This window comes from Sus scrofa, chromosome 14 (genome assembly GCF_054392235.1).
Source record: "Sus scrofa isolate SSC_HxYL_T2T_F1_AM1 chromosome 14, Sscrofa_HxYL_maternal_Yorkshire_Landrace_v2.0, whole genome shotgun sequence".
In the NCBI taxonomy this organism is placed as follows: domain Eukaryota; kingdom Metazoa; phylum Chordata; class Mammalia; order Artiodactyla; family Suidae; genus Sus; species Sus scrofa.
This window is the reverse complement of record NC_139396.1, coordinates 96,789,628-96,816,161: the sequence shown is the minus strand read 5'-3', so window position 1 is coordinate 96,816,161 and position 26,534 is coordinate 96,789,628. Positions and strand designations below refer to the sequence as shown.

Sequence of the window (26,534 nt, the reverse complement as noted above, 5' to 3'; positions counted from 1 at the left end):
CAGCCCTGGGCCAGGTGACAGAGGCCAATGGCTGCAGTGACAGAAGAGGCGAAGGAAGGCACTGAGGGCAGAGCTGAAGCTTGTGTGGTTCAAGGGAGGGATCTGAGCCTTGCCAGGGGAGGCCAGGGGCTCTCCTGAGGGGGTGGCCAGGATCCTGGAGTCTCAGGGAAAGGGCGGCTATAGCTGGACCAGCCCTAGCTCCTCTGGCACTGTTCTCAGGGCTGCCTGTGCTGCTTTTGACAAAGCCTGGAGCTCACTGTCCCCGAGGACTGTGTGAAGACTTTCCCCTACCTGTGACTACCTTTCACCATGCAAGAGACCTTCTGGAACTCTCTTCTAAGAGCTGGCTCAGGGGGAAACTTTAAATCCATCAGCCCGGTGTTGGCAGGCCCATAAGGCTCACGTGGGAATGGCAAACGCCCCTCAAAGGGCAGCCTGGCAGCTCCGCTTCCCGCCACCACTCACCGTGGTCACGTCAGAGTCCGGAGGGGTCATCTCCACCAGGTTGATGTAGTAGGGAGCGTCCTTCCAGGTGGGGTGGTTGTCATTGATGTCCAGGAGGGTGATGTTCACCTGCGAAGCCACAAGGGGCGCTGTGGGACACACCTAGCTGTGCTGCCCTTGGTGCATCTTGACATGAATTCCACCCGCTCCACAGACTTTGAGCGCAGGGCCTGGGCTTTCAAGGACAGATGGGAGCCAAGACCCTCAGGGTGGAGGAGGTTTGAGGTGGGGAATCTGATAGAATTCCTAGATCTTCCCCTGTCAGTTTCAGCTACAAGCCAAGCAATTTCCCTGCTCACCTGTCATGCAGGTAAATTGTTTATAGAGCCCTGAGTCCTATTAGCAGGTGCCTCCCATGACCACATAGGTGACTGGGGTTTTTCTGGCTAATGGCAGTAACCCCAGCCCCTCTGCCTGGGTAGGATGGGGACAGCTGTTTTAGGTCGGGTGAGGGCTGAGAGGGCAGGAGAGGGCTCCCAAGGGAAAGCAAGAAAGTGGAGGAGGAGGAGGAGGGGAGTGGCTAGGGGGAACTGTTGGCTGCTCTTTTGGCTTCTTCTCCTCCAACTTTTTTCTGCAGCTAAGGGCTCAGTTAGGACCCTCAAATGGTCTTCTCTAGCTTCCTACTCCTGGAGGCACCAAGGCCCTGGGTTGGACTCTGATCTTAGTGGTCAAGGAAACCCGGGCATCATTGCTTGGTACTGCAAAGGTAAGGGTGGGGTGGTAACAGGCCCTCAGGAACCCTCAAGGGCCCTGCATCTTGCTCTGGGATTCTTTTCCTGGCAAGAATACCTGCTCCGTTCTTAGCAGGTGCCAAGGCAAGGAGGGGCCCATACCATCTGCCCAGCTGGGCTCTGAGGGCAGAGGAGAGAGTGCTTATTCCTCCCAAGTGTCCCCATGTCCCAGGCAGGAGTGCCTTTCTTCCCACCACTGTGGAGGCTCCAGGGCTCACCTTGGTCACCAATGAACTGGTACCTGCCACCCTACCTCTGCTCCCACAAGGCTGCACACTGCTCAGGACACAAGAGGCCTAAGAGGTGCAAGCTGAAGATGAGCTGGGGGCAGCAGCCCGGCTGGCAAGTGGGGAGCTTGGGGTACGAGAGGGGTGGGCACTCACAGTGGCGATGCCAGTTTTCTGGTTGTGGCCCATGCCCCCGTCCACTGCCCGGACGATGAGGATGTACTCAGACTTGGTCTCACGGTCAAGCAGGGAGGTGGTGGTAATTTCACCTGCAGGGGAGAGGGGTGGTGAGAGAGTTTGGGTGGGCCAGGGAGAGAATGAGGGAGGAGGAAGCCGCAAAGGTGTAAAAGAGACACTTGAAAGATCAAGGGACCTGGCAGCAGGTGTGTGCATGGGGTGTGGGGGTGGGGAGCGGTTTTGGGAACAGAATCCCAGAGCTGGGCAATGTAACCCCATTGGAGGAATTATTTTTGGAGGAGGAGGTATTTTCAGATGTGGGAAAATTTAGGCTGACTATGGGTTAGGGGCTGGAAAATAGCAGAAGGGCCATTTGGCCTCAAGCTCAGTCACAAAGGACTTCTCAGACTCTTAATATCATCTCTCTGGCTTTATCACTTGGAACTATTTGCCCTCCCCCCCTTTCTTAGGGCCGCTCCCATGGCATATGGAAGTTCCCAGGCTAGGGGTCCAATATGAGCTACAGCTGCTGGCCACAGCTACAGCCACAGCCACACCAGATCTGAGCCATGTCTGCGACTTACACCACAGGTCATGGCAACACTGGATCCTTAACCCACTGAGCGAGGCCAGGAATTGAACCTGCAACCTCATGGTTCCTAGTCAGATTCATTTCCATTGTGCTATGACGGGAACTCTGGAACTAGTTAAGTCCCCCGTGCCTCAGTTTCCTCATGTGTTTAAAAAGGAACAATGATACAGCCTACTCTTAGGGGCTGTTATAGGATTAATTCAGTTAGCATCATGGAAAACTTTTTTGTTTTGTTTTTCGCCTTTTTATCTTTTCTATGGCCATACCCGCGGCATATGGAGGTTCCAGGCTAGGGGTCTAATCGGAGCTGTAGCCACTGTCCTTCCCCACAGCCACAGCAACGCAGGATCTGAGCTGCCTCTGCGACCTACACCACAGCTCATGGCAACGCCAGATCCTTAACCCACTGAGCGAGGCCAGGGATCAAACCTGCAACCTCATGGTTCCTAGTCAGATTCATTAACCATTGAGCCACGAGGGGAACTCCATGGAAAACTTTGAATGGCACCTGGCACTGCTTAGTCATATGGTCACAGAAATATAACAACAGGACTGAAATACACCATGGGCCTCACACATGTTCCAACTGGTGACTCATTCTGGACAGCTCAACCTACAGTGCATTGAGATTTAATAGTTAGAAAAGAATTTCCTCAATTACCTTGTGTATAACCTAATTACAGGGCCTTGCATTTTTTTTTCAGTGTATAAATAAGCTATTTTTTTTTTAAAGATAAGCATTTAAAATAGACCATTACCTCTGTCAGCCTGTTTTTGGCTTTTCCTTGTATTTCAGTATGACTAAAATATGGACGTCACCTGGTAGTGGTGTGACAGTTAAGTGTTTGACAACTGGCTCCCCAAAGGAAAAAAAATGGAATTTGCTGATTTCCCTGGTTATAAATATTCCCAGCGGGACCCATTTTAAGCTACCCACTCAATGGCATTGAACATGGACTTGGGCAAAGATATATACAGTGGACTTTAAAGAGCAGGTATGAGCCAGTACAGGCCAGCTTTGGGACATTATGGGGGCCAGGCCATCTACCATCTCACATGGGCCATGGGAAAGAGCCGATGCTTTGAGGACAGTGAAACTCAGCTCTGAGTTCTGATGCTGGCCCTTTCTAGATGCCTGGCTTTGGGCAAGTTAGTTTCTTTGAGCCTCAGTTTTCTTATCTGGCCAAGAGAACCCAGTACGCCTTTGATTCAGAGCTGTGGTAAGGATTAAATAACTGTAGGTGAAGTTCCCCACATTTTCTCAGAAAATGCTTGTTGCCTTCCAAAGGGCTATGAGAGATCTCTGAGGGCAGGGACTGTGTGTTATCCACGTTCTTAACCCATTGCCTGAGCTGTGTGACCTGGGGCAGGTTACTTAACTTCTCTGTGCTTGGTTCCCTCTATGGTAAAATAAGGGAGCTGGGCCTGTGGTCCTCAGGACCCTGCCACTCTCACATTTCCTTTCTTGCCACACTGGCCTGGCCTCTGGCCTGTGCAGGGCCAAGAAGGGAACTGGGGGTGGGGACCAGGGCAGGAGCTAAGGCCAGGAACAAAAGCCTGGCAAAGGTCTGCCCGCTGAGCCACGCTCCTCGCTGGGGTGGTGTCAATTAATTGGCCAGGCGAGGACAAAATTAATCTCTAAAAAGTTTTAAACATGAACTTGTCGGCATGATAGATGGCTCTTCCTGTCTGGGAAATTAGATCCAATTAAGGCCACCTTTGTGGAGCGGCCCTTGCTAATTTGACCAAGGCGCTCAGAGGAAAACGCTTACACCTTTGGAGCTGAAGGAGCCGTGTTAAGGTAGCACGAAAATGTCTGTGTCATTATTAAAGGCCCCAGGGTGCAGATGGAGTCCCTGGCTGGGTAGGTGCTAAAAGGTCAGCGTGCCCGCCGCAGGGACAGGGGGCAGCGCGCAGCTCTGCCTGGCTTTATAGGTGAAAGTTTTGGCTCCGGAGTCAGAAGTGCAGGCTCTGCATGTCCTCAGTCAAGTGACTTAACCTCTTCTAAGCCTCTGTGTCCTCATCTGGAAAATGGGGATAATGTAAGGCTAGCACCTGCCTCACGGTGTGGCAATGATGCTGGTCAGAGCACTTAGAGTAGGGCTGAGCGCCTGGTTAACGTTCAGTCAGGTTATTACTCTGAGCTCCCTAGAAACATGGGCTTGCCGAGGGTGGATGCTCTTGAGGGCAGGGAGGGAGGCCCCTGTTTTGTCAGAGGTGGCACAGAAGACTCAAGATGGCCTTGGATGTGTTCAGTCTTTGTACCGGTCAGCACTAGCCACCTGTTCCCCAAGATTCCAGGAAGGGGGATGAGAGAGAGACTGAAGGAAGACTTGAAGCAGGAGACGTGGGTAGCAGGAGGACTTAGTGCCCTGGAGGCAAGGATGGCCAGTGTCCAAAGATCCCCACCCCTTTTCCAGGCCAGAAACGGTTATTTGAGAGGGGCTGCCAGGCTGGGGACTATGACATTCCCCCCCCCCCCTTTCCTTGCCACTAGGTGGGGCCATTGCCTGGTCTGGCCAATGGCAGGTGGGCACAAGCGATGGATGTTCCCTCCAGGCCTGACCCATGAACAGCCGGTTCAATACCTCACGTTCCCTCTTTCCTCTGCGTTGACCTTGAAGCCACAGCACGGAAGGGGCCTGGGTCCCAGAACCACCTTTCAGAAGGCTGTCCACTGAACACCCCATGGGCTGCCGTGTGAGCCAGAATGTCTACTGTTAAGCCACTGAGGTTTCAGTGGTTGCCTGTCTGGCATCTACAGTTCCCCTACCTAATACAGAAATGTACTTAGAAGTGGGGAGCCTTACACCCTGCCTACGCTGACTTGGGACCCTGTGAGGGTGGAGCCGTGTCACTCCATCCTGCTCCCCAGAACAGCACCTGGCAGAGAGCAGGCCATTGCCACTGTATCTGAGTGAAGGTAAGAAGGGATGTCCAGGGGTCTCCTCATCCCAGCTTCCGCCTTAGAAGCCTGGGGACTCTTGTTGCTTTTTTCTGCCTCCCTTCTCTCTCCGCCTCAAGGAGGAGAGAAAACTGGAGGGAGGCACAAGGAAATATGAAGAAAGGGGAGAAATACAGGCTGAGCAGGGAGCTCCAGGGGCCCAGGGTGAAAAAACCCAAGGGAATAATGATAATAACCTGTTAGCACCTACTACCTGCCAAGGGCTACTCTGAGTTCTCTGTAATGACTGAGTTCACAGCAGCCCTCTGCAGGTGGGGAAACCGAGGCACACACCACATTAGGAAGAGGAGCCAGGATTCAAGAAAGCTTGAGGAGTTCCCGTTGTGGCTCAGCAGAAACGAATCTGACTACAATCCATGAGGACGGAGGCAGGTTCGATCCCTGGCCTCGCTCAGTGGGTTAAGGATATGGCATTGCTGTGAGCTGCGGTGTAGGTTACAGACTCGGCTCAGATCCCCCATTGCCGTGGCTGTGCTGCAGGCCGGAAGCTGTAGCTCTGATTCAACCCCAGGCCTGGGAACTTCCATACGCTGTGGGTGCGGCCCTAAAAAGCAAAAAAAAAAAAGTTTGGTAGCTGAGCGGGGATGAGGGTTGGCAGGCAGGCATGGGAGATGCCTCAGTTTGAAGATGTCCCTGAAATGTGGTTTGTTAGCCAGATATTTGTAAAGTGGAACACATTTTAAACCTAACAGGGCTTGTTACCGCTGAAAGACATTCTTCGGTAAAGGAATTAATGTTGTGATATTTTTGGTAAGATTGCTCATCTTGCTCAAGTTGATGTTTCAGGGATAAAACCAGGTGCTCAAAGCTGATCTGCTGGAGAACATGGGCCTCCTGCGAAAGGGAGGAGACCCTGGCCCAGAGGCTGGTCCCTGGGCTGGGTGTGGCACGCCGGCCTGAGGCGCAGGGGACACGGCTGCGGGGGCTCACCTGAGCGGGCGTTGATCCGAAACTGGGAGGAACCCTCCAGGGAGTAGATGATGGACTCCTGGCCGTACTCTCGGGAGCGGTCCAGGTCCGTGGCATTCAGGAACAGCACCGTGGCTCCTTCAGGGGGACAACAGGCGTTGGGGGCTGCTTACCCTGGGCTCACAGCCCCAGGCTCCGGCAGCAGGACATGGGCACAGGCTCAGGGGGACGAGTTGGGACCTCCTGGGGAAAAGCCTTCCGGGGGTGGGAAGCCTGCCTCAGGGACGACTCAGGGATGGGAGTGGGATCTACCACTTGCTCCGGTGGCCCAGATTCCTGGGCTGCGTGGCGACAAGGCTCCATGGGATCAGGCCCACCCCTTCCCCCGACCCACTTCAGGTCCAACTGCGTGCCACTGCCTCCCCCCACCCGGCCCTGACTGGCCAGCACTCAGATTGACCACCTTTGACTGTGACTCAAAAAGGAATAAAGCTCCGCATTAAATTATTCTACATTTATTGTCTTCAATTTTGGTCTTACTTTATCTCATTCGCAAGGGGAATTTATAAGAGTTTTTTTTTTTTTTTTTTTTTCTTTTTTCTCTTTAATGCCCAGTTCAGGCCTCACCTTCATTTCCATCTCTGTGAAGTCCTGGGTCGGAGGACCAGCCTTATCCAGCTGCCTGGCCAGACCCTGCGGGCAGTCTGACCTGCAGCCGTGCCGGCCAGGGCTTTCGGCTTCCTCCTGCCACCCAACAGCCAGGCCAGCTCTGGCGGGGTGGCGAGGAGGGTCCGTGTGTGTGCTCCGGGAGCCGCCACACCCAGGCTGGAATCCAGCGGGACCTCTGGCAAGGGCTGGGCACTTGGAAAATGGGTGCCCTGTAAAATGGGTCTAACTCTAAAGCCCGACTTGTGGGGTTGTTGGTGAGGATTTTGAGGGATAAAACCTGGGGCACAGGCCCAGCTCACGGCAGCTGTCACTGAAGCAGACCCTGGTAACCACTGTGCTGATGAGTCACCAGACCCTTGGGGGGTGAGGGACCAGGCCGGGGGCCTTGAACCGTCAGTTCCTTCTGGGCCCCTCCTGGTAGCTGTCGGGTCTCTGCTGTGACTTTCAGTCCCGCCCTGAGTGGGAGGAGAGGTACATCTGCTGTGACACCCTCCTTTATCCCAGCTCGTTCAACTTGCAAGAGGATCGAGCGCCGGGATGAAGGCCTCTCCCTGTCAGAGTCTCTGGGAATGATGAGGAGCTCAGGGGGCCACTTCTGCAGTGATCCTCTCCAGGGGGTGCCCAGGATGGGGAAGGATAGGCTGGGCACAGCCTGGCACCTGCCCTGCAAATCATCAGACACCAGGAAGGCACCCAGAGGCTCTTGTTAGAAGGGCCTGTGGTGCCAGGGAAGGTTGCCTCTGACGCCAGCAGTTCCCTGCCTCCTGCTGTCCTTGACTCCAGCTGACCCTGACTCCTATAACAGACCCTCCTCCAGCTGTCTGACTCCAGCTGAACCCTGACTTCCAGCTATTCCTGTGCTCCTCCAGTCATCCCCTGACCCCTCTAGCTGCTGCAGCAACTCCTGATGTGAGTTGCTCCTGGAGAACACCCACTTCTGGCTGTAGGGAGGCCACTTCCAGCCTGCGCCGAGGACATAGCAGCTCCCCTAAACCTGAGTGTGGAGCTGGTGGCCCTGGGTGTGCAAGCTGAAATGCGGCCCAGGGATGAGCCTCCCATTCTCGTCCTCACCTAGGAACACATGCCATTCTCCGAGGTGACCCCTTGGCCATCATGGGCCCTGGGACCGGCTTCACAGCCCTGTCATCTTAAAACTCTCTGCACACTCTTGTTTAACCAAGGTTGCTGAGTTAATCATTGGTCATTTTTCTCTTCCAGCATGAGAACTGTAGCTGCAGAGGAGAAGGGACCAAGCGCCTAGGGGAGTATCTGCACACAGTAGGTGTTCCATAAAGAACTGTGGACTGGCAGGCCACTGGACATCTCTAGAGGCTCCACTTGTCATGGGAACTAGACAGGGAGGGCATGGGGCTCTCACAAGGACAAGGGTAAGGTCAGGTCTGCACGCCCTCAGCCTCGTGCCCACTGGGCTCCTGCCCTCATGCCTTCCTCGCTGGGGCTATACCTGCCATGATGTTCTCCACTACAGAGACAAAGTAGGCAGGCTTGCTGAAGGTGGGAGGGTTGTCGTTTTCATCCTGAAAAGAAAAAAGATAGATGCAGGAGCCAGGGAGGCGGTTGGGGCTGGTCAGCATCCCAGGTTGGCACTGAGGGGAGGCTGGGCACAGCTGGCACTGAGGACCTCTGGCCTCAATGTATAACCAGAGCCAGGCGGGGGGTCATGAGGTGGCCAGGTGGCCCTCTGGCTGGGCTACAGTTCAAGGATGCAAAGCAGGATTTGGGGAAACGTGGGGGTCGGGAAGTGATGGCCAGAGAGACGGAGAATGAAGGCAGCAGTGGGGATAGCCTATGACTCCCAGCTCCCCTGGCTCTCCCCGTCGGTCTCCTGGGGAGACCCACACTCCCACCCTCAGCTCATCAGCCCCCACACTCAGACCTTCCCATCCAGCTCTGGCAAGATGATGATGGAAAGTTCTAGGAACGCTGCCATCAACATTCTCCCTCCTAGTAATGGAAGGAGAAAGGAATACTTCAACCTAGAAGATGCTGAAGTACAAAGTGCAGGCAGGGAGCAGGGGGCTCCCAAAGACTGAATTCAGCCCCATCTGCACACCCACAATAATAGCCCTTCCACCTGCCTGGGCAAACCTGGCCCAGAACCACCAGCTCTGGTTCTGGAGCAATCTCTTCACCAGTGACTAAGAGAGAAGGACAGTGGCTGGGAAACGGTGTGGTATCCATAGGCTGAGCTGGCAGGGGTGTCCAGGCACAGCCTCCATCTCCTCCTGCAGCTCCTCCAAAATCTCAGGGAGACTTTCCCATCCTTTACGACTTTCATCCTCACCACTGTTTTTGCAACTATTCAACAAGAATTCCTCCCTGTTCCCCTCTTGGAGGAAGCCTCATGGCCTACCCTACCCCGACCCCGACTCAGGGCCTCCTCCCCTTTACCCAAGAGCCCAGCACGCAGCTCAGGGGTCAGCCCCCTGGGGAGTCTGCAGGCTTCAGTTTTCAGGGATGCAGGCATCCTAGGCCTCATTCCCCCCATGGACTGGGAGCCCTCTGAGGGGGAGACTCCTTCAGTGAGCCCCTTCTGCTGGAGTCACTTCCGGCTGAGCAAACATGAAGAAAGAGGTGGCCTGATATCTGGCTGCCCACCCCTTGGGACTTTGGAGACTCTTGTCGTGCCAGGATGATGGGTGCCCCGAGAGGTTTTTCTTTCCCAATCCAGTCCCTGGCTCTGGACCACACACGCCGGCTCCAGCTGACCTGTCCCCTCCCCAGCCTCAGGGAAATGATAGCATGAGGACCTGCCCGACATCCAATGCCCAGGGGCACGCCCAGGGGCACGCCCAGGCGTCCCCGGTGTGGGCATGGGTGCCCCATACATGTATATATTTAAGCCTTCTGCTTGGCTGCACGGAACGGCACGGAGAATGTCAGTGACAGAGCGTGAGGCAGAAACTTATTAGCGGTGATATTTCCCCGGATCCTGGCGCTGCATTCGCTATTAGTTCTAATTCAGCGGCTCCCTCTACAAAAGCTTATTGTCCCCTAATGGGAAATCTACAAACCGAGTTTGACTTCTTTATTAAAAACCAACAAGCAGTGGATGAAAAGGAATCACCTGGCTCCATTTGCCCACCCCTCCTCCCACAATCCTGTCCCCTTGATCTGCCTCTCCCCCTCCCCGCCAACCTGTGCTGCCATCAACTCCATCTCCACTGGGGCTTTTCTTTTTTTTTTTTTTCCTCCAAGTGGAGAGAAAATCCCTTTGCTGGAGGGAGGAGACAGCTCAGCCAAGTGACAGCTACTTAAAAATCACCCACGTGCAAAATCAACCCGGAGGCGGCGACCTTTTCAAGTACGGTCTTTAGACACAAGCGATTCCACCATCCCAAAGTCCTGCTCGAGAGACGACGTTCAGCCACAGTCAAGGTGGCACCTGTCTCTGTTGCCAGACCCGCCCTGTGGCCAGGGGCCAGGGCAGACCCGGGAGGAAAGTGCAGGGCCCTTGCTGACCCGCATCAAGGCTCTGAGGTGGCTCCATGCCAGGGCACAGGCTGGCTCGCTGAGGAGGGAGCAAGGTGGATTCTTGGCTCTACCTGTCCTTGGACATGAAGCCCCCACTCCCTGATGTCAAGGAGGGAGGCTGAGGCTGCTGGCCACTCTTTTATTCAGAGTGGATAAAAGGTCAGTTCTGTCCCTGGGCCATCCTCTTCCTGTTCTGGCTCCATTTGAGGCAAAAAGAGAAAGAGGCCCTCCCCAGGTCCCTTAATTGACCACAGGCTGGGAGGTAGGCTGGGGTTTGGGGCAATCCCTGGGTCTCAAGACTCCATAAGGGCGGATCTTTGAAGGCCTTGCTACCCAACGTGTGGTCCCCTGATCAGAAACATCGCCATCTCCTGGGAGCATGTTAGAAAGAAAAAACCTCAGTCCTTCCTCAGATGTGCTAAATGTGAATTTGCATTTTTTTTTTTTAATTTGTCTTTTTGCCATTTCATGGGCCGCTCTTGCAGCTTATGGAGGTTCCCAGGCTAGAGGTCTAATTGAAGGTGTAGCCACTGGCCTACACCAGAGCCACAACAACTCGGGATCTGAGCCGTGTCTGCAACCTACACCACAGCTCACGGCAACGCCGGATCGTTAACCCACTGAGCAAGGCCAGGGATCGAACCCGCAACCTCATGGTTCCTAGTCGGATTCGTTAACCACTGAGCCATGATAGGAACTCCCCATGAATTTGCATTTTAAGAAGACGCCCAGGGAACCCGTGTGAACTTGGAGGAGCAATGGTCTCAGTCACATGAAGACTGGGATGCCCAAGGCTCCAAGCCTAGGGATGTGGTAGAAAGAACATGAACCTAGGAGTCAGACAGGTCAAGGTTCAAATCCTAGCTTACAAGGATTGGAAGCAAATTCAAATGCCACTTACTAGCCAGAAAGTCAGAAAGGCGCTGGTGACCATGGACCAGCTATGATCCTTCCCCTAAGCCTCAGCTGCCTCATCTGTAGAATGGGACTAAAAGAGACTACGTTAACGAGAAAGCGCCTAGAACAGCATGGAGCTCAAGTTTGAATTTCCATTTGGTCAATTCTGCCAACCTTCCACCTCAATTTATTTCTCTAAATTTTCCCGACTCTCACCCTCTCCCACTTTCAGTTCCCCAAAGCCTGGAGAGCGTCCTCCTCAGCCTGGCTAGGTTCTCTGGAACTTCCCTTCGCACCAGAGTGCCTGGTGCATGGATGCTGCTGCTGGCACACCTTCTGTCTTCTCAGCTGTGATGACAGCACCAAAGCCCACATGGCTAGGAACTACCTGCATGATCCCATCTAATCATTGCACTATCATGTGGCAGTACCACGAGTATCCCCATTCTGCAGAGGAGGAAACTGAGGCTCGGAGAGGAAAAGAACCCCAGGTCACACAGCTGGGTTTCAAAGCCCTATACTTCCGAGGCCATGCTCCTGTCTCTAGTCATAGTGCCTCCTTGTGGGGGGAGCAGGATTCACTGTCATCTTCAGATCCCCCCAGGACCTACTGCACCGTGTACACAGGAAGAATTCACCGCTTGCTTGAACAGAGAGAGCATGACGCTGGCTGAAAGTGATGGGTGGGTTGGTCAGGGTTAGGAGTGTGGCCAGGCTTAAGGGGGTGTGGGGACTGTGGTCAAGACTGGGAAACCAAGGTCATGTTTGGTGGCTGTGGTCACGGTCAGAGCTACATGGGAAAGAATCCCAGGATGTGGCCAGGATCAACAGGGAGCCACTCTGGTTCTCCACCATGACTCTTGGCACTTCAAGGTAGGTGGCAGTAGGTTAAAGGTAGGCTTCTGTGGATCTATGCTGCCCTGTCCTCCTGGCCACTCCCTGGAGCCTGAACTGCCAGATGCAGGGCCCCAGGCCATGCTCTTCCTTTTGCTGGACCTGGTTCTGCAGAGCCTCTCCATCCTCTGTTACCCCAAATCCTGCTCCCACATGCCCAGTTGCGGTGCGCCCCCCAGGCATCAACCTTGACTCTTCCATCACTGCTCACCCAGACTTTTCTGCAAGCAAGTAGGGTCCCCTACCCAGAGATGGTCCTGAGCCTCGGCCTCAGGTTGAGAGGATGAGGCTCATGAGAGCCAGGTATGGGGCAGCACCAGAGGCTGTTGGCGAAGCCATCTGGGACAGGAAGGTCATCCAGCAACCTGCCCTGGGCAAGATTTTCCTGGAGCTTTTGTCAGATCTCAACGAAATCTCCTAACCCGACAATCTGATTGAATCCCTCCTGGAGCTGGTGATGCACTAACTCTTCTATGAGCATATGCATTCACCCTCCCGGGGGGCAGCGGCATTTATGAGATGGGTGGGGGGTGGGGCACTGGGGGGGCGAAATGCCTACCGGTGGTGTCAGACCACAGTCTTTGTCCCTGGAATCACTGGGGGAGCTGCACGGGGCCAATGAACCAGTGTGGAGATGGATTCAGCGACTGATAATTTCAGACACAGAAAGCGCTAAGAGGTGCTTGATATTCACATCAGACAAGCTGTGGTTTGGCTTCAGGCCCCTTTAGATCTTCAGAGGAGTGGAAAAAGGAAGTAAAGAAGAAAGAGGAGCCCAGAGAGACAGTCAGAAGAGAGAAGATGACCTTCCAGGAATTCCCTTGAACTTCACGGAATGTGGTTGTAAAGGAAGAAACCCATCGCATTCCCTCCCTGCTGGCGCTCCAGCTCCTGTTCTTCCTTCGAGGGTGTCCTGAGGCCCCTGGATGATGTTAGAACAGGACCATCAGGCTCTTCTTGGGGCCCAGGCCTGCGCCTTCCCTGGCTGAGCTGAGCTGCTAAGGGACCGTCTGAGTTGTGGGGACAGCTAAGGAAGGATGTGGGGACACAGGGTTCTGGCAGGGCCCCCAACGCTGGGAAGCACTCATCACCCCATATTCTGGAAAGACAAGGCCAGTGTGCCCCCTGGGTACTTACAAACACCTCGATGGTGATGGGGACGGTGCTGTTCAGAGGGGGGTGGCCGGCGTCCTTGGCCATGACCGTCAGATAAATCAGCCCATTGGGTATCTGTTCATAATCCAGGGGGCGGCTCACGCTGATAACTGAAATGACAGGATGGGGCCCCAGGCCCTCTGTAAGCAGACTTCCCAGGTCTGTCCAACCAGGGCTCCCCTTTGGGCAGAGAGGGTGAGGCTGGCTTGGCCTGAGCCACCTCTGCCTTGTTCTCCCCTCCTGCCTCTGAACTCCTGGAGCCTTACCTAGCCTAGGAATCTCTGTATGCTACAGGTGCAGCACTAAAAACCAAAAAAAAAAAAAAAAAAAAAAAAAAAGGACATAGGGCAAAGGGATAGGGAGGAAGGGCTTTCCCAGCAGAAGGAATAGGAACAGACTCTGCAAAATCATGGAAGTGATCCCTGTAAGGGGAGAGATTGTCAAGGGGTTCAGAGAGGTTGGATTATGGATTATGGTGCAGAGAGGCCAGTGCAGAAAGGCAACCAAGAGCCAGATCACAAGGGCCTCCCTGGACAGCTTTGCTGTGTGACTCCGGGCAAGTCATCCTCTGTCTCTGGCCCTAGCTGCCTCAACAACAACAAGACAAGCGATCTCTTGGGATCTTGAAGCTTGAGGTTGTTACCGCAACAACAGGGATCAGGACTCACAGGTAGCAAGCAGGGCAGAGTCTAGAGAATGGACCCGACTAAGCCAGCAGGGAAAGGTCACATGAAGGGCGGGGAGGTGGCTGTAGCACCCCCGATAGATGGGGAAGCTTACTTAACAAGCCTCCCCCTACCAGATCCGCCCACGCAGCCTTTCTTCACAGGGACCCTGGAGACTGGGGTGACTTCAGACGCCTGGCTGGCTATGGGCCTAAGACCCAGAGAAAGATGTGGCCGATCTGAGACACAGATCTTGAGTCTGTGAAAAGGTGACCCATGCCATGGACTGCTCCAGCCAACAGGAGCTGTGGGGCAGCCTCCCAAGTGGTCTAGGTGTCTGGGAGACAGATGGGCCCCGCTCCCGAGAGAGGTGTAAGCATGCCGCCCTGCTCCTACCAGCCGACCCTCCACCCCAGGCTGGCCCCTCCGTCCTGCCCCCCACATACCTCCATAGCCCTCGTAAACGCTGATGTCGAAGTAGCTGCCGAAGGCGGAGGCGCTGACGATGCTGTAGGTGATCTGGTTGTTGGGAGGGGAGTCTTCGTCTGTTGCCTGGAAAGAAGAAGGCAGACAGGGCCCATGAGCCTTCAGTGACCCTGGGGCCAGAAAAAGGCAGGTCCTGGGAGCGGGGTGGGGTGGGGGTGGGGGATGACCCCTCTCAGAGCCGCCTTCTCGGCTCCTCGTCCCTCAGCTGGAGGCTGCTCTCTGGCTCCCAGCAGACACACCTCATGTTAGGGGCGGAGGTGTCCTGGGGCATCTGGAGGGCGGGTTGGAGGCCCAGGGGGAGAGAGGAAGGCCGGGCCTCACCCAGAGGATGGACGGGGTCTCCACCATACCTGGCAGGACCATCTCATGGTCCCAGTTTGAACATCCTACTCACAGAGGCCTTCCCTGTCCTCCAGACTAGGTCAGCGCCCTGGGCTGGGCACCCTATTAGTTCCCCTGCCCCACACTGGGCTCTAAACTTCTTGTTTAATTTCTGCCTTCCTCACTCAGACTCTCAACTCCATATGAGCAGAAAATGTGTTTCTTGACTGCAGCTGATTCCTAGCATTAAGTGCCGCGTTTGGCACTGTGCTAGGTGTTAGTGCTTGTGTTAGTGCTAGGTGTCTAATGAATGCATGTTGCATGAATGCAAAAAGGGAAGAAGGCACTTAGAACAGGGGTCTTCCTTCTCCTTGACTGTCTCTGGGGTGGCTGCATTGATGGGCTCTTTTCAGAGGTCTCTGACCCTAGAGAGCCTCCAGGGGCCTCCCTCTGCTCAGGGTGTAAGAGGAGCTGGGTGGGCAGGGAGGGCAGGGTCCATGATGGGTGGGCACATGGTCCTGCCTTCTGGGTATCCCCACGCTGCCCCTGCCACCTTGCCTGCATCCCTATCTCCCTCAGAAATAAGTTGTAGTGCTGGCTTCGGCCACACATATACCAAAATTGGAATGGTATCAAGAAGATTAGCATGGCCCTTGCACAAGGATGACATGCAAATTCGTGACGCTTTCCATGTTTTTATTGACTGTAATAGAAAAAATAAAAATCTTAAAAAATTTTAAGAAGAAAAAGAATATATATCTACATGTATATAACTGAAGCACTTTGCTGCAGAGCAGAACTTAACACAATCTTGGAAATCAAATATACTTCAATAAAATTTAAAAAATACAAATGGGAGTTCCCCTCATGGCTCGGCAGAAACAAATCTGACCAGCATCCATGAGGACGCAAGTTTGATTCCCTGGCCTCGTTCAGAGAGTTAAGGATCTGGTGTTGCCATGAGCTGTGGCGTGGTTCGCAGACGTGGCTCAGACCTGACATTGCAGTGGCTGTGGTGTGGGCCAGCGGCTGTAGCTCTGATTCGATCCCTATCCTGGGACCCTCCATATGCTGTGGGTACGGCCCTAAAAAAAGGCAAAAAAATTAAATTAAATTAGAAAAAATAAAGAAAATACAAATGAAGGAAATATAACACTCTCCAGAAAATGCCTTGAAAAGAATCTGGAAAAACTCTACACACACAAAGGTTTTTAGTATCAGGGCTTTTGTACTTAACGTCATTTTCATAGACCACATCGCTTTGATGCACCACTATTATGGGTCTATGCAAGTTGAGAAAAGGACTCACGTCACTGGATAGGAGTATGAACATCTAATGTACAGAGATTCAATTCAGTTGTAAAGAAAGCAATGAAAGACATTAATGAGCTCTGATTCTCACGACTGCATTGCAAACTGGAACACAACCACGCAGCTACCTAAAAATTAAAACAAGTTTAACCTCCACATATGCGCAAGGTGCAATTCACCAAGGGCCATTCTCTCCCAAGAAGTTCCTCTGGTTCACGCTGGGTTTCAAAGACTCATGCTCTTGAACTGAGTATTGCGAACTTAGAATCAGTTTGCACACGGACATTCTTGGGAATTTGCTGTGAACAACTGCTGATCTCTTGCACTGTTTTCCAACATTGTCTACACAACTTGATACCTTGAGCAACTATGGTCTTACTGAAAGAGACTGTATTTGCAAATAATTGATCTTCAAATGTTTGCATGTAAGTAAGTGGGGATATACTAACTGAAGAAAAATGTCTCCCCCAGAAATAAAATCAATGTGCCATTGGTTTAAAGAATTTTGTGCTTTTATTTATTTATTTTTAAACCATTGAGACAAACCTGAAAAACTCTAACTATACCCAAGGGGGGAAATAAGGACAGTACAAGTTAAAGGGAAAATAAAAAAGAAGTAAGTTGTAAATAGAGCCTCTGAGTCCTGTCACTCTGGGTGGGCGGACTGGGGAGGGGTATGAGGACATTAAGGAGTTTCTGGTCAGAGGTCACTGTGTGGTGTGGTGGGGACTCATTGCAGGAGGATGCTTGGAGGGCAGAGTCTCACATTCTGGTCCTGGCTCTCAACTAATTCACTGTGCCCGCCTCTTCCCTCCTGCTTCCCCTTCCATGAAGTGTGTTGTGTCCATGGTCTCTGGTGCCTTCCAGCTGCAGCAGCACCCGGTTTTAAGCAGCCACTAAAGGGCTTGGAGGGGGCGCTTTACACAAGGAACTGCTTGGCACTCACCTAGGGAGATGGGGGTGGTGGTGAATGCAGACCTAAAATTTAAGCTGAACCCTCCTACACTGTTGGTGGGAATGCAAATTGCTACAACCACTATGGAAAACAGCATGGAGGTACATTAGAGAACTAAATATAGAATTGCCATATGACCCAGCAATCCCACTCTCGGGCATATATCCGGACAAAACTTTCCTTGAAAAAGACACATGCACCCGTATGTTCACTGCAGCACTATTCACAATAGCTATGACATGGAAACAACCTAAATGTCCACTGACAGATGAATGGATTAAGAAGATGTGGTATATATATATATATATATATATATATACACACAATGGAATACTACTCAGCCATAAAAAAGAACAAAATAATGCCATTTACAGCAACATGGATGGAACTAGAGACTCTCACACTGAATGAAGTTAAGTCAGAAAGAGAAAGGCAAATACCATGTGATATTACCTATATCTGGAATCTAATATATGGCACAAATGAACCTTTCCACAGAAAAGAAACTCATGGACTTGGAGAAGAGACTTGTGGTTGCCAAGGGTGAGGAGGAGGGGGAGGGAGTGGGATGGACTAGGAATTTGGGTTAATAGATGCAAACTACTGCATTTGGAATGGATAAGCAATGAGTTTCTGCTGTATAGCACTGGGAACTATATTTAGTCACTTATGATGGATTATGATAATGTGAGAAAAAGAATATATATATGTATATATGACTGGATCACCTTGCTGTACAGTAGAAAATTGACAGAACACTGTAAACCAGCTATGATGGAAAAAGTAAAGATAATTTAAAATAAATAAATAAATAAATAAATTCAGCTCCTCCATAAAAAAAAAAAAATTAAGCCAAGACAGGCACTAAGCTCATACAGGAACCAGGGATGTGAAGTGATGCTCAGAGGTGAACTGACACAGACCAAGAATGTGACCGCTGATCTGAGAAGAATTCTTTGTGGTTGGCACTTCTTGCACTGGCTTCCTGAGGGGGTGGTCCAGGAAAAGGCAGAGAGAGAGAGAGGGAGGGAGAGGGAGAGAAGGGAAGAGAAACAGTCAATCACAGGGCACCCTAGCATCTTACCCGGAGCCGCACCAGCTGTGTGACAGAAGGCTCATTCTCTCTCAGGGCACCCACATAGGCATCCTTCTGGAAGGTGGGCACATTGTCATTGACATCCAACACGTTGATCCTGACCCGGCCTGTGGTCTCCTCACCGCCCCCGTCCCGGGCAATGACTGTCAAGGTGAAGCGCTGGATAAGCTCGTAGTCCAGTCTGGCAATCAGCATGATGAGTCCTGTGTCCTTGTCCAGAGAGAACCTGTGTCAGGCAGGGAGGAGGGAGGGAAAGGACACAGGTATAAAGCAGCTTATAGATAAGGGCCTGCATTTACCAGCCTATCTCTGCCCTAGGTGACAAAGAGACATTAAGGAAGTCTGAAACTGCCCTCTTTTTCATTTTTCCTAAATAAGAAGAGCTTCAGCTATTTCTAACAGGAGGTGAGTGGGCAGGGATTGGGACCACATGAGGGGTGGGGTGGACAGGTACTGAGAGGACACGAGCGGGTTGACTTAATCAAAGTGGAAACTAAGACAGAAAGATTCTCCTTTTCTTGTGAACAAGAGTTTCTGCCTACTGGAGATATTTAGATGTTGAGGGATTGTAATGGTCAGAAATTCTTATAACTGATACCACAGAAATACAAAGGATCATTAGAGACTACTAAGAAAAAATGTATGCCAGCAAACTGAACAACCTAGAAAAAATGAATAAATTCCTAGAAACATATACCTTATCAAGAGGTAAATGCAGAAATATACCTGATTACTAGTAAAGAGATATCAGTCATCAAAAAATCTCCCCCCCCAAACAAAACTCCAAGAGCAGTTGCTTTCAATGTTGAATTCTATCAAAAAGTTAAAGAATAGGAGTTCCTGTCGTGGCGCTGTGGTTAACGAATCTGACTAGGAACCATGAGGTTGCAGGTTCGATCCCTGCCCTTGCTCAGTGGGTTAAGAATCCGACATTGCCATGAGCTGTTGTGTAGGCCACAGACACAGCTCGGATCTCATGTTGCTGTGGCTCTGGTGTAGGCCTGCAGCTACAGCTCCGATTAGACCCCTAGCCTGGGAACCTCCATACGCCGCAGGAGCGGCCCCAGAAAAGGCAAAAAGACAAAAAAAAAAAAAAAAAGTTAGAGAATAAAAACAAATCCTTCTCAAACTCTTCCAGAACATAGGAGAGTAAGGAATACTTTCAAGCTCATTTTATGAGTCCAGCATTACCCTAAGACTAAACCAGACTAAACCACAAGAAAATTATAGGCCAAGATCCCTGATGAACACTGATGCAAAAACTTCACTATTAGCAAACCAATTCAGTGCATTAAGATCATTCAACCATGAACAAGTGGGATTTATTCCAGGGATGCAAGGATGGTTCAATAGCCACGAATCAATGTGACATGTCACATTAACATAGTCAAAGATATAGCATATGATCATCTTGATAAATACAGAAAAAGCATTTGATGAAATTCAACATCCATTTTGCGATAACAATTCTCAACAAACTGCGTATAGAGGGAAAGTATCCCAAGATAAAAAAAAAGCAAAAAACCATATATGACAAACCCACAGCTAACAATACAGTCAATGCTGAAAATCTGAAATCATATTCTCTAAGATCAGGAATAAGATAATAATGCCCATTCTCCCCATTTTTATTCATCATAGTACTGGAAGCCCTAGACAGAATAATTAAGGAAGGAAAAAAAGCCATTCAAATCAGAAAAGAAGTAATGTCACCATTTGCAGAATAACATGACATTACATGTAGAAACCCCCAAAGGCTCTGCAAAAAACTGTTAGAATAAAACATGTTTGGTACAAAGTTGTAGTATACTAAATCAATATACAAAACTCTGCTGGGGAGTTCCCATCATGGTGCAGTGGAAACGAATCCGACTAGGAACCATGAGGTTGTAGGTTCGATTCCTGGCCTCACTCAATGGGTTATAGATCTGGCGTTGCCGTGAGCTGTTGTGTAGGTCAGAGATGTGGCTCGGATCCTGAATTGCTGTGGCTCGGATCCTGCATTGCTGTGGCAAAGGCCAGCAGCTGTAGCTCTGATTAGAACCCTAGCCTGGGAACCTCCATAAACCATGGGTGTAGCCATGGGTGCAGCCATGGGTACAGCCATAGGTGCAGCTCTGATTAGACCCCTAGCCTGGGAACCTCCATAAGTCATGGGTATAGCCCTGGGTTTCTATATACTAATAATGAACTATCAGAAAGAGAAATTAACAAAAAACAATCCCACTTATAATTGCATCAAAAAATAATAAAATGCTATCTAGGAATAAATTTAACCAAGAAGGCAAAAGACCTGAATTCTGAAAACTATGACACTGATGGAAGAAGTTGAAAAAGACACAAATAAACTGAAAGATACTCCATGCTCATAGACTGGAAAAGTTAATACTCATAAAATATCCATATTATCTAAAGCATATTATCTAATTTATAGATTCAATGCAATCACTATCAAAATTCCCATGACATTTTTCATAGTAATAGAATAAACAATCTAAAATTTGTGTGGAACCACAACAGACCCTCAGTAGCTAAAGCAACCTTAGGAAAAAAGAACCAAGGTGGAGGCATCATGCTCCCTGATTTCAAACTATATTTCAAGATTATAGGAATCAAAACAGTATGGTATTGGCATAAAAGCCAACACACAGATCAGTGGAACAAAACAGTGAATCCAAAATTAAACCTGTACGTATATGGCCAATTATTTTAAAACAAAGAAGCCAAGACTACACCGTGGGGGAAGGACTGTTTTTTCAATAAATAGTGTTGGGTAAACTGGTCGGCCCCAGGCAAAAGAAAAAAACTGTTTTATACCACACACAAAAATCAATTCAAAATTGATTAAAGACTTCAATGTAAGACCTGAAACCACACAACTAGGAGACAGGCAGTAAATTTCTTGACATCAATATTGATTTTTTGGACTTGATACCAAAAGCAAAGACAACAAAATAAAAAACAAACAGGTGGGATTACATTAAACTGATAAAGCTTTTGAACATCAAAGGAAGCTATCAACTAAATGAAAAGACAACCTAGAGAATGGGAGAAAATGTTTGCAAACGTATGTCTAATAAGGTTCGTATCTAAAACATGCATATAGAGATCTCATACAATTCAATTGCAAAAAACCAAATCATCCAATTAAAAAATGGGCAGAGGATCCAAACTGACATTTTTCCAAAGACGACATACACATGGCCATCAGACACATGAAAAGTTGCTCAACATTGCTCCTCATCAGAGAAAATGCCAATAGAAACCACAGTGAGCTATCACTTCACGCCTGTCGGAATGGCTATCATCAAAAGTAGCAAGTGTTGGCAAGAATGTGAAGAAGAGGGAACGCTTGTGCACTGGCCAGCCACTATGGAAGAGTATGGAGTTTCCCCAAAAAACTAAAAACAGGACTACTATATCATCTAGCAATTCCACTTCTGGGCATTTCTCTGAAGAAAACAAAAACGCTAACTTGAAAAGACATCTTGGAGTTCCCACTGTGGCTCAGTGGGTTAAGAACCCAACTAGTATACATGAGGATGTGGGTTTGATCCCTGGCCTTGCTCAGTGGGTTAAGGATCCAGAGCTGTCGCAAGCTGCCGCATAGGTCACATACAGCTTCGATCTGGTGCTGCTGCGGTTGGGCTTAGGCCTCAGCTGCAGCTCAGATTCAACCCCTAGCCTGGGAATTTCCATATGCCGCAGGCGTGGCCCTTAAAAGCAGAAAGAAAAAGACAAAAAAGACATCCACGCCCCCATATTCACTGCAACATTTTTTTCAATTGCCAAGGTATGGAAAAAATTTAAGTGCCTATGGAAGAATGAATAGATAGACACACACACATGAGTATTATTCAGCCATAAAAAAGAAGGAAATCTTGCCATTTGTGACAACATGAATGGATCTCCTGAGGGCATAATGCTAAGTGAAATAAATCAGAAAGAGAAAGACAAATGCTGTATGATCTCACTTATGTGTAGAATCTAAAACAAAAAAGCACAAACGGAACTCATAAATACAGAGAACGCTGGTTGCCAGAGGCAGGGAGTAGGTGGTGGATGGAAAAATTAGTGAACAGAGTCAAAAGGTATAAACTTCTAGCTCTAAAATCAATGTCATGCGGGTGTAACATATGGTATGGAAACTACAGTTAATAATACCATATTGCATAGTTGAAAGCGGCTAAGAGAGTAGATCAGAAAAGTTCTCATCACAGGAAAACATTTTTTGTAACTACACGTGGTGATGGATGTTAACCGGGTTTATCATGGTGATCATTTTGCAACATGTACACATATCAAATCATGTTATATCCCTGAAACGAATAATAATATCCTGTCCATTATATCATGATTTAAAACCCCACATATTTGGGCAATTAAAAAAAAATTCTTCCATCCAGATGGTCTTGCACCAAAATGCTTTAAATAGGCAGCAAAGCCTCGAGCAAGGGGAGGAGTGAGCTCCTCTGAGTTGTCGGTTGACATTTGTGTACCAACCACCAAGCCTGGAAGGTCCTGGCTCTGAGACGAGGAAAGCCCCTAACCCAGAAGATGGGAAGAGATGAGAAAAATCCAAGATCATCAGAACCAGGCCACATGAACAGGGGCGTCCTCAGGAACAGGGGTGTCCTGTGCATTGGTCCTGCTGCTGGCCCCTTCCCCCCATTTGGAGGCCCCATCACAGAGTGGCTGAGAACAGCTGTGTACACCTAACAGTCTCTGTCTCTTGCTCTGTTACTCGCACAGACAGTTGGGGCCAGTGATCCAAGGTGACAGCCACTGTCTCACTCATCCTGTGGAACTTCCAGATGCATCAGGCACTTTGTCTTTAGAAACAGACACGCCCTCTGAATTCAACCTGGTTTTTGACCCTGTTGAAAATGAGAGGACTTCCCCTCGGCTCAGTTTAACTGAAGACAAGGGAAAGAGATGGCCCAGGACTTTGGTGGGTGACAGGGCAAAGCTGGTGCAGGTTAGGCAGCGAGTCCACCCACCCACCCACCTAATGGCTGTGGCTCATTGACAGCCCCTTCCTGCTGGAGGCTGTGTCTCCTGGTGGAGAAGACCACATGCCGAAGCCTGGCCCTGGCGCTTCTCAGCTGTGTGGCTTTGGGTAAGTGACACAGCCTCTCTGGGCTGCAGTTTCCCCATCTGTAAAGTGGGGATAATAAGAGTGGTCAGCCCTGAGTTCCTCCAGCATTCAGTTGTGAGGACTACATCAGAGAGCACAAGTTAAGCACTTGACAAAGAGCCTGACACATAGTGAGAGCTTCATAAGCTCAGCTGCTCTTCCTGATAGTGGTGGTATTGTGCTGTCATTAGCATTTCAAAGCTCTCTCTTTTTTTTTTTATTCCCCAAACTAAAAACTATGTTTTAGAAACTGGTTTCTCTGGGAGAAACTACGCCCCAGAGAGTTTAGGGAATTTGAGCAACACTGGACCACAATCGGGGCCAAACCAGCAGCAGTGCCCGTGAGTTAGGACTCCCAGCCCAGTTCCTTGGCCATGATGGGGTCACGGCGTGCTTCCCTGGCACGGAGAGGTTTCCTGGGCCTGGTGAGTGTCAGAAGGCCCCTGAGGAGGGACTGGGGCGGGGGCTCACCGGTCAGGGTCATCGCTGAAGAAGTAGTTGACTTCTCCGAAAGTGCCCACGTCACTGTCTGTTGCCTGCAAAGGAGAGAACAAAGTCGTTACTGCTTCCGATCTCACCAGGAAATGTCCCCAGTAACCCACGCTTCCCCTCTCCCAGCTCCTCAGGCCCAGGCCGAATTTTCTATGCTGTTCAGTAAGGTTTTCACCAGTCACGAATGGTGACTTAGGTTAATAGTGGAGTGTGTAGTCCTGGAGGATCATTTTACCTCAATCTCTAACTTTGTGAAACCACCCATCCTGGACTCATGTCAGACTTATTCTCTGCAGATGCTCAGAGGGCTCGGGGAGGGACCCTGGCCCTGGGGCTTGGGGTCACAACTTGAAGGTTTGCAAAATCTCAAACAAAGGTTGGATGCCTTTAATGATTCTGGTGATTCTCCTCCGGCCCCCAAAGCCTCCAAGTCAGATGTGCTACCCAGTGGGGGAGGCCCCTTGGGGGGATTTTTGATGTTCCCTCTTTAACCCCAGGAATAATCCACTGCCTGTGTAGGGCAGACTGGCATCTGGCCGGCAACTTCTGCTGGAAGCAGTCTGCCATCCACCCCCATCCATCTTCTCTGGCAGCCCTCCCTGCTCGAGCAAGTGCAATCTGAGTACAAACTGCTCTGCCTGTGACCTCAGGGACCGGGCTGGGAGCAGTCCTTGACCACAGCTGGGGCCTGTCAGAATCCTCTGGAAGTCTTCTTATTGTTGCTAGGGATAAAAACTTTTCTCTAGGGCAGTGAAGCTGGGGTGCCAGGAACTGGGAGCTGCAGGATGTGTGGGGAGAATGAAGAGAGAGGCTGATCCTGGTGGTTCTAGAATCCTGAATCTGACATCCTGCCTCTGTCTGGTTTGTGAGTCCAAGAGAATCTCTTTTCCAGGCTGGTCCAAGTTGGCTTCTGTCACTTACAGCCAAAAGACGCTGGAGAGAGAGAGGCCAGCTTTATGCTGATGGCGAGGGCAACACTGGTGACCCCTGCCAGCCTGCACTGCTATCATACCTTTCATAGTTTTGCTTTTTAGGGCTGAACCTGTAGCATGTGGCAGTTTCCAGGCTAGGGGTCGAATCGGAGCTACAGCTGCCAGCCTACACCACAGTCATAACAACACGAGATCTGAGCCCTGTCTGCGACCTTCACCACAGCTCACAGCAATACTGGATCCTTAACCCACTGAGCGAGGCCAGGGATCGAACTTGCATCCTCATGGACACTAGTCAGATTCGTTTCCGCTGGGCCAAATGAATATTTTCTTTCTTTCTTTTTTTTTTTTTTTTTTTTTTTTTTTTGGCCTTGCCTGTGGCGTGTGGATGTTCTTGGGCTAGAGGCTGAACCCACGCCACAGCAGCAACCAGAGCCACAGCAGTGACAATGCCAGATTCTTAACCTGCTGCACCATGAGTGAACGCCATACTTTTCATACTTACAAAGGCCATCCATGTTTATTATGACCTCATTTTATCCTTATAGCTGTTGCACCATGATGAGGAGGATAGACATTTCCACCCATCTCACAGATCACAAAACTGAGGTGCAGACCACAGTGAGGTCTGGTGTAACCCTGTCACAGTCTAGGTCACAACCAGGTTCAAGCAGAGTGGGGCAGACACTGGGACCCTTACTCCCAGCCCAGGGTTCCTTCCTTTAGGGCCCCGCACGAGGCCTTTTTCCATCTCCTCCCTTCTCCAGGAGGATGGTAGTTATAGGAGAGGTCTGGCTTTTGCGGCTGGGACCTCTGGGCTTCTACATTGTCCCTGGCGTGGTTACAGTCTGCAGTGCCAGCTAAGGGACACCATGCATACAGTCATTCAGTAGTTACTTAGTAAGCATGTGCTCCATGCCGGGCACTGTGACCTCTGCTCCCTCCCAGGCTACTGCCCTAGAGCTGGGTGAACTGCTACCTGCCACCAGATGCCAGATGCCAGTAATGGAAAGGGCTTGGGCTGACCTTGGGGTCACCTGTTTTACATGAAGGGCTTCTCTATAAGATCAAAATTGGATACAGTTTCTATTGCTAAAAAAATGTTTTAATATCTATTTTTATTTTTATTTTATTTTTTAGCTTTAAGGTGTAATTGGCAAAAATTATATCTTTATCATGTAATAAAAATTATTATAACATATATTACATTGAGGTATACCTGACAATAGGAAGGATTCCCACTATTGAGGTAATTAACCACCTGTACCTTTTTTCCCTTGTCTGGTGAGATTGCTTAAGTTCTATTCTCTTGGTACATTTCAGTTATATGCTACAATGTTAACTGTATCGTTACCATGTCATACATTAGATCCTCAGACCTTATCCACCTTATTACTGAAAATTCTTACTCTTTTTATCAGCCTCTCCGTAGTCATCCCCTTTAATACTCTGGTATTAAGTATTTTGGAGGGTCCTGTTTAAAATTCCCAGATTCTATAAAATATATACCATTCTGTGTTCTTTATGATAAACCTGAATTTCCAAAAAATGCTAAATTTTGTTCAGTATATTCAGTGCAGGAAGGCAGATAAGTGAGTAATATATTTCTATTCTAAATGATTTAAATGAAAAAAAATTATACCCAAAGGGTTAAGATCTTAGTTATCCAGAAAACTAGGTTATTCCAAAGGAAGCCATTTCAAGGCTGTGGACAGCCTGCTTCTGCAGGACTGCCTTTTTTTTTTTTTAACGGGTGCACTTGCGGTACGTCATACGGAAGTCCCTGGGACAGGGACTGAATCCGAGCTGCAGTCACTGTGACCTCTGCTGCAGCTGTGGCAATGCCAGATCCTTTAACCCACTGTGCCGGGCTAGGGAACGAATCTGTGCCACTGCAGCTACCCAAGCCACTGCAGTCAGATTC

The 26,534-nt window shown here is 49.9% G+C and overlaps 1 protein-coding gene and 1 non-coding gene across 5 annotated transcripts in view; one reads left to right on the top strand and one right to left on the bottom strand.

Annotated features, from left to right (window-relative positions):
• The window catches only part of CDH23 (cadherin related 23), a 441,841-nt gene that overhangs the window by 119,724 nt on the left and 295,583 nt on the right, over positions 1–26,534 (bottom strand). For all 4 annotated transcript variants that reach the window (XR_014828081.1, XM_084997262.1, XM_084997263.1 and 1 more), the window contains 8 exons: positions 23,658–23,722; positions 18,038–18,275; positions 14,327–14,432; positions 13,198–13,325; positions 8,240–8,312; positions 6,127–6,243; positions 1,619–1,731; positions 466–573 (listed from right to left, as the gene is read on the bottom strand). Coding sequence is in view for 3 of the 4 variants with exons in the window: in XM_084997262.1 (XP_084853388.1) it covers positions 466–573; positions 1,619–1,731; positions 6,127–6,243; positions 8,240–8,312; positions 13,198–13,325; positions 14,327–14,432; positions 18,038–18,275; positions 23,658–23,722 (948 nt within the window). In the remaining variant the exon portion in view is untranslated. The remainder of the gene's footprint in view (positions 1–465; positions 574–1,618; positions 1,732–6,126; positions 6,244–8,239; positions 8,313–13,197; positions 13,326–14,326; positions 14,433–18,037; positions 18,276–23,657; positions 23,723–26,534) is intronic.
• Positions 15,279–15,385, top strand: LOC146396872 (U6 spliceosomal RNA). The gene has a single exon (XR_014828634.1). It is a non-coding gene; the product is annotated as a U6 spliceosomal RNA (small nuclear RNA).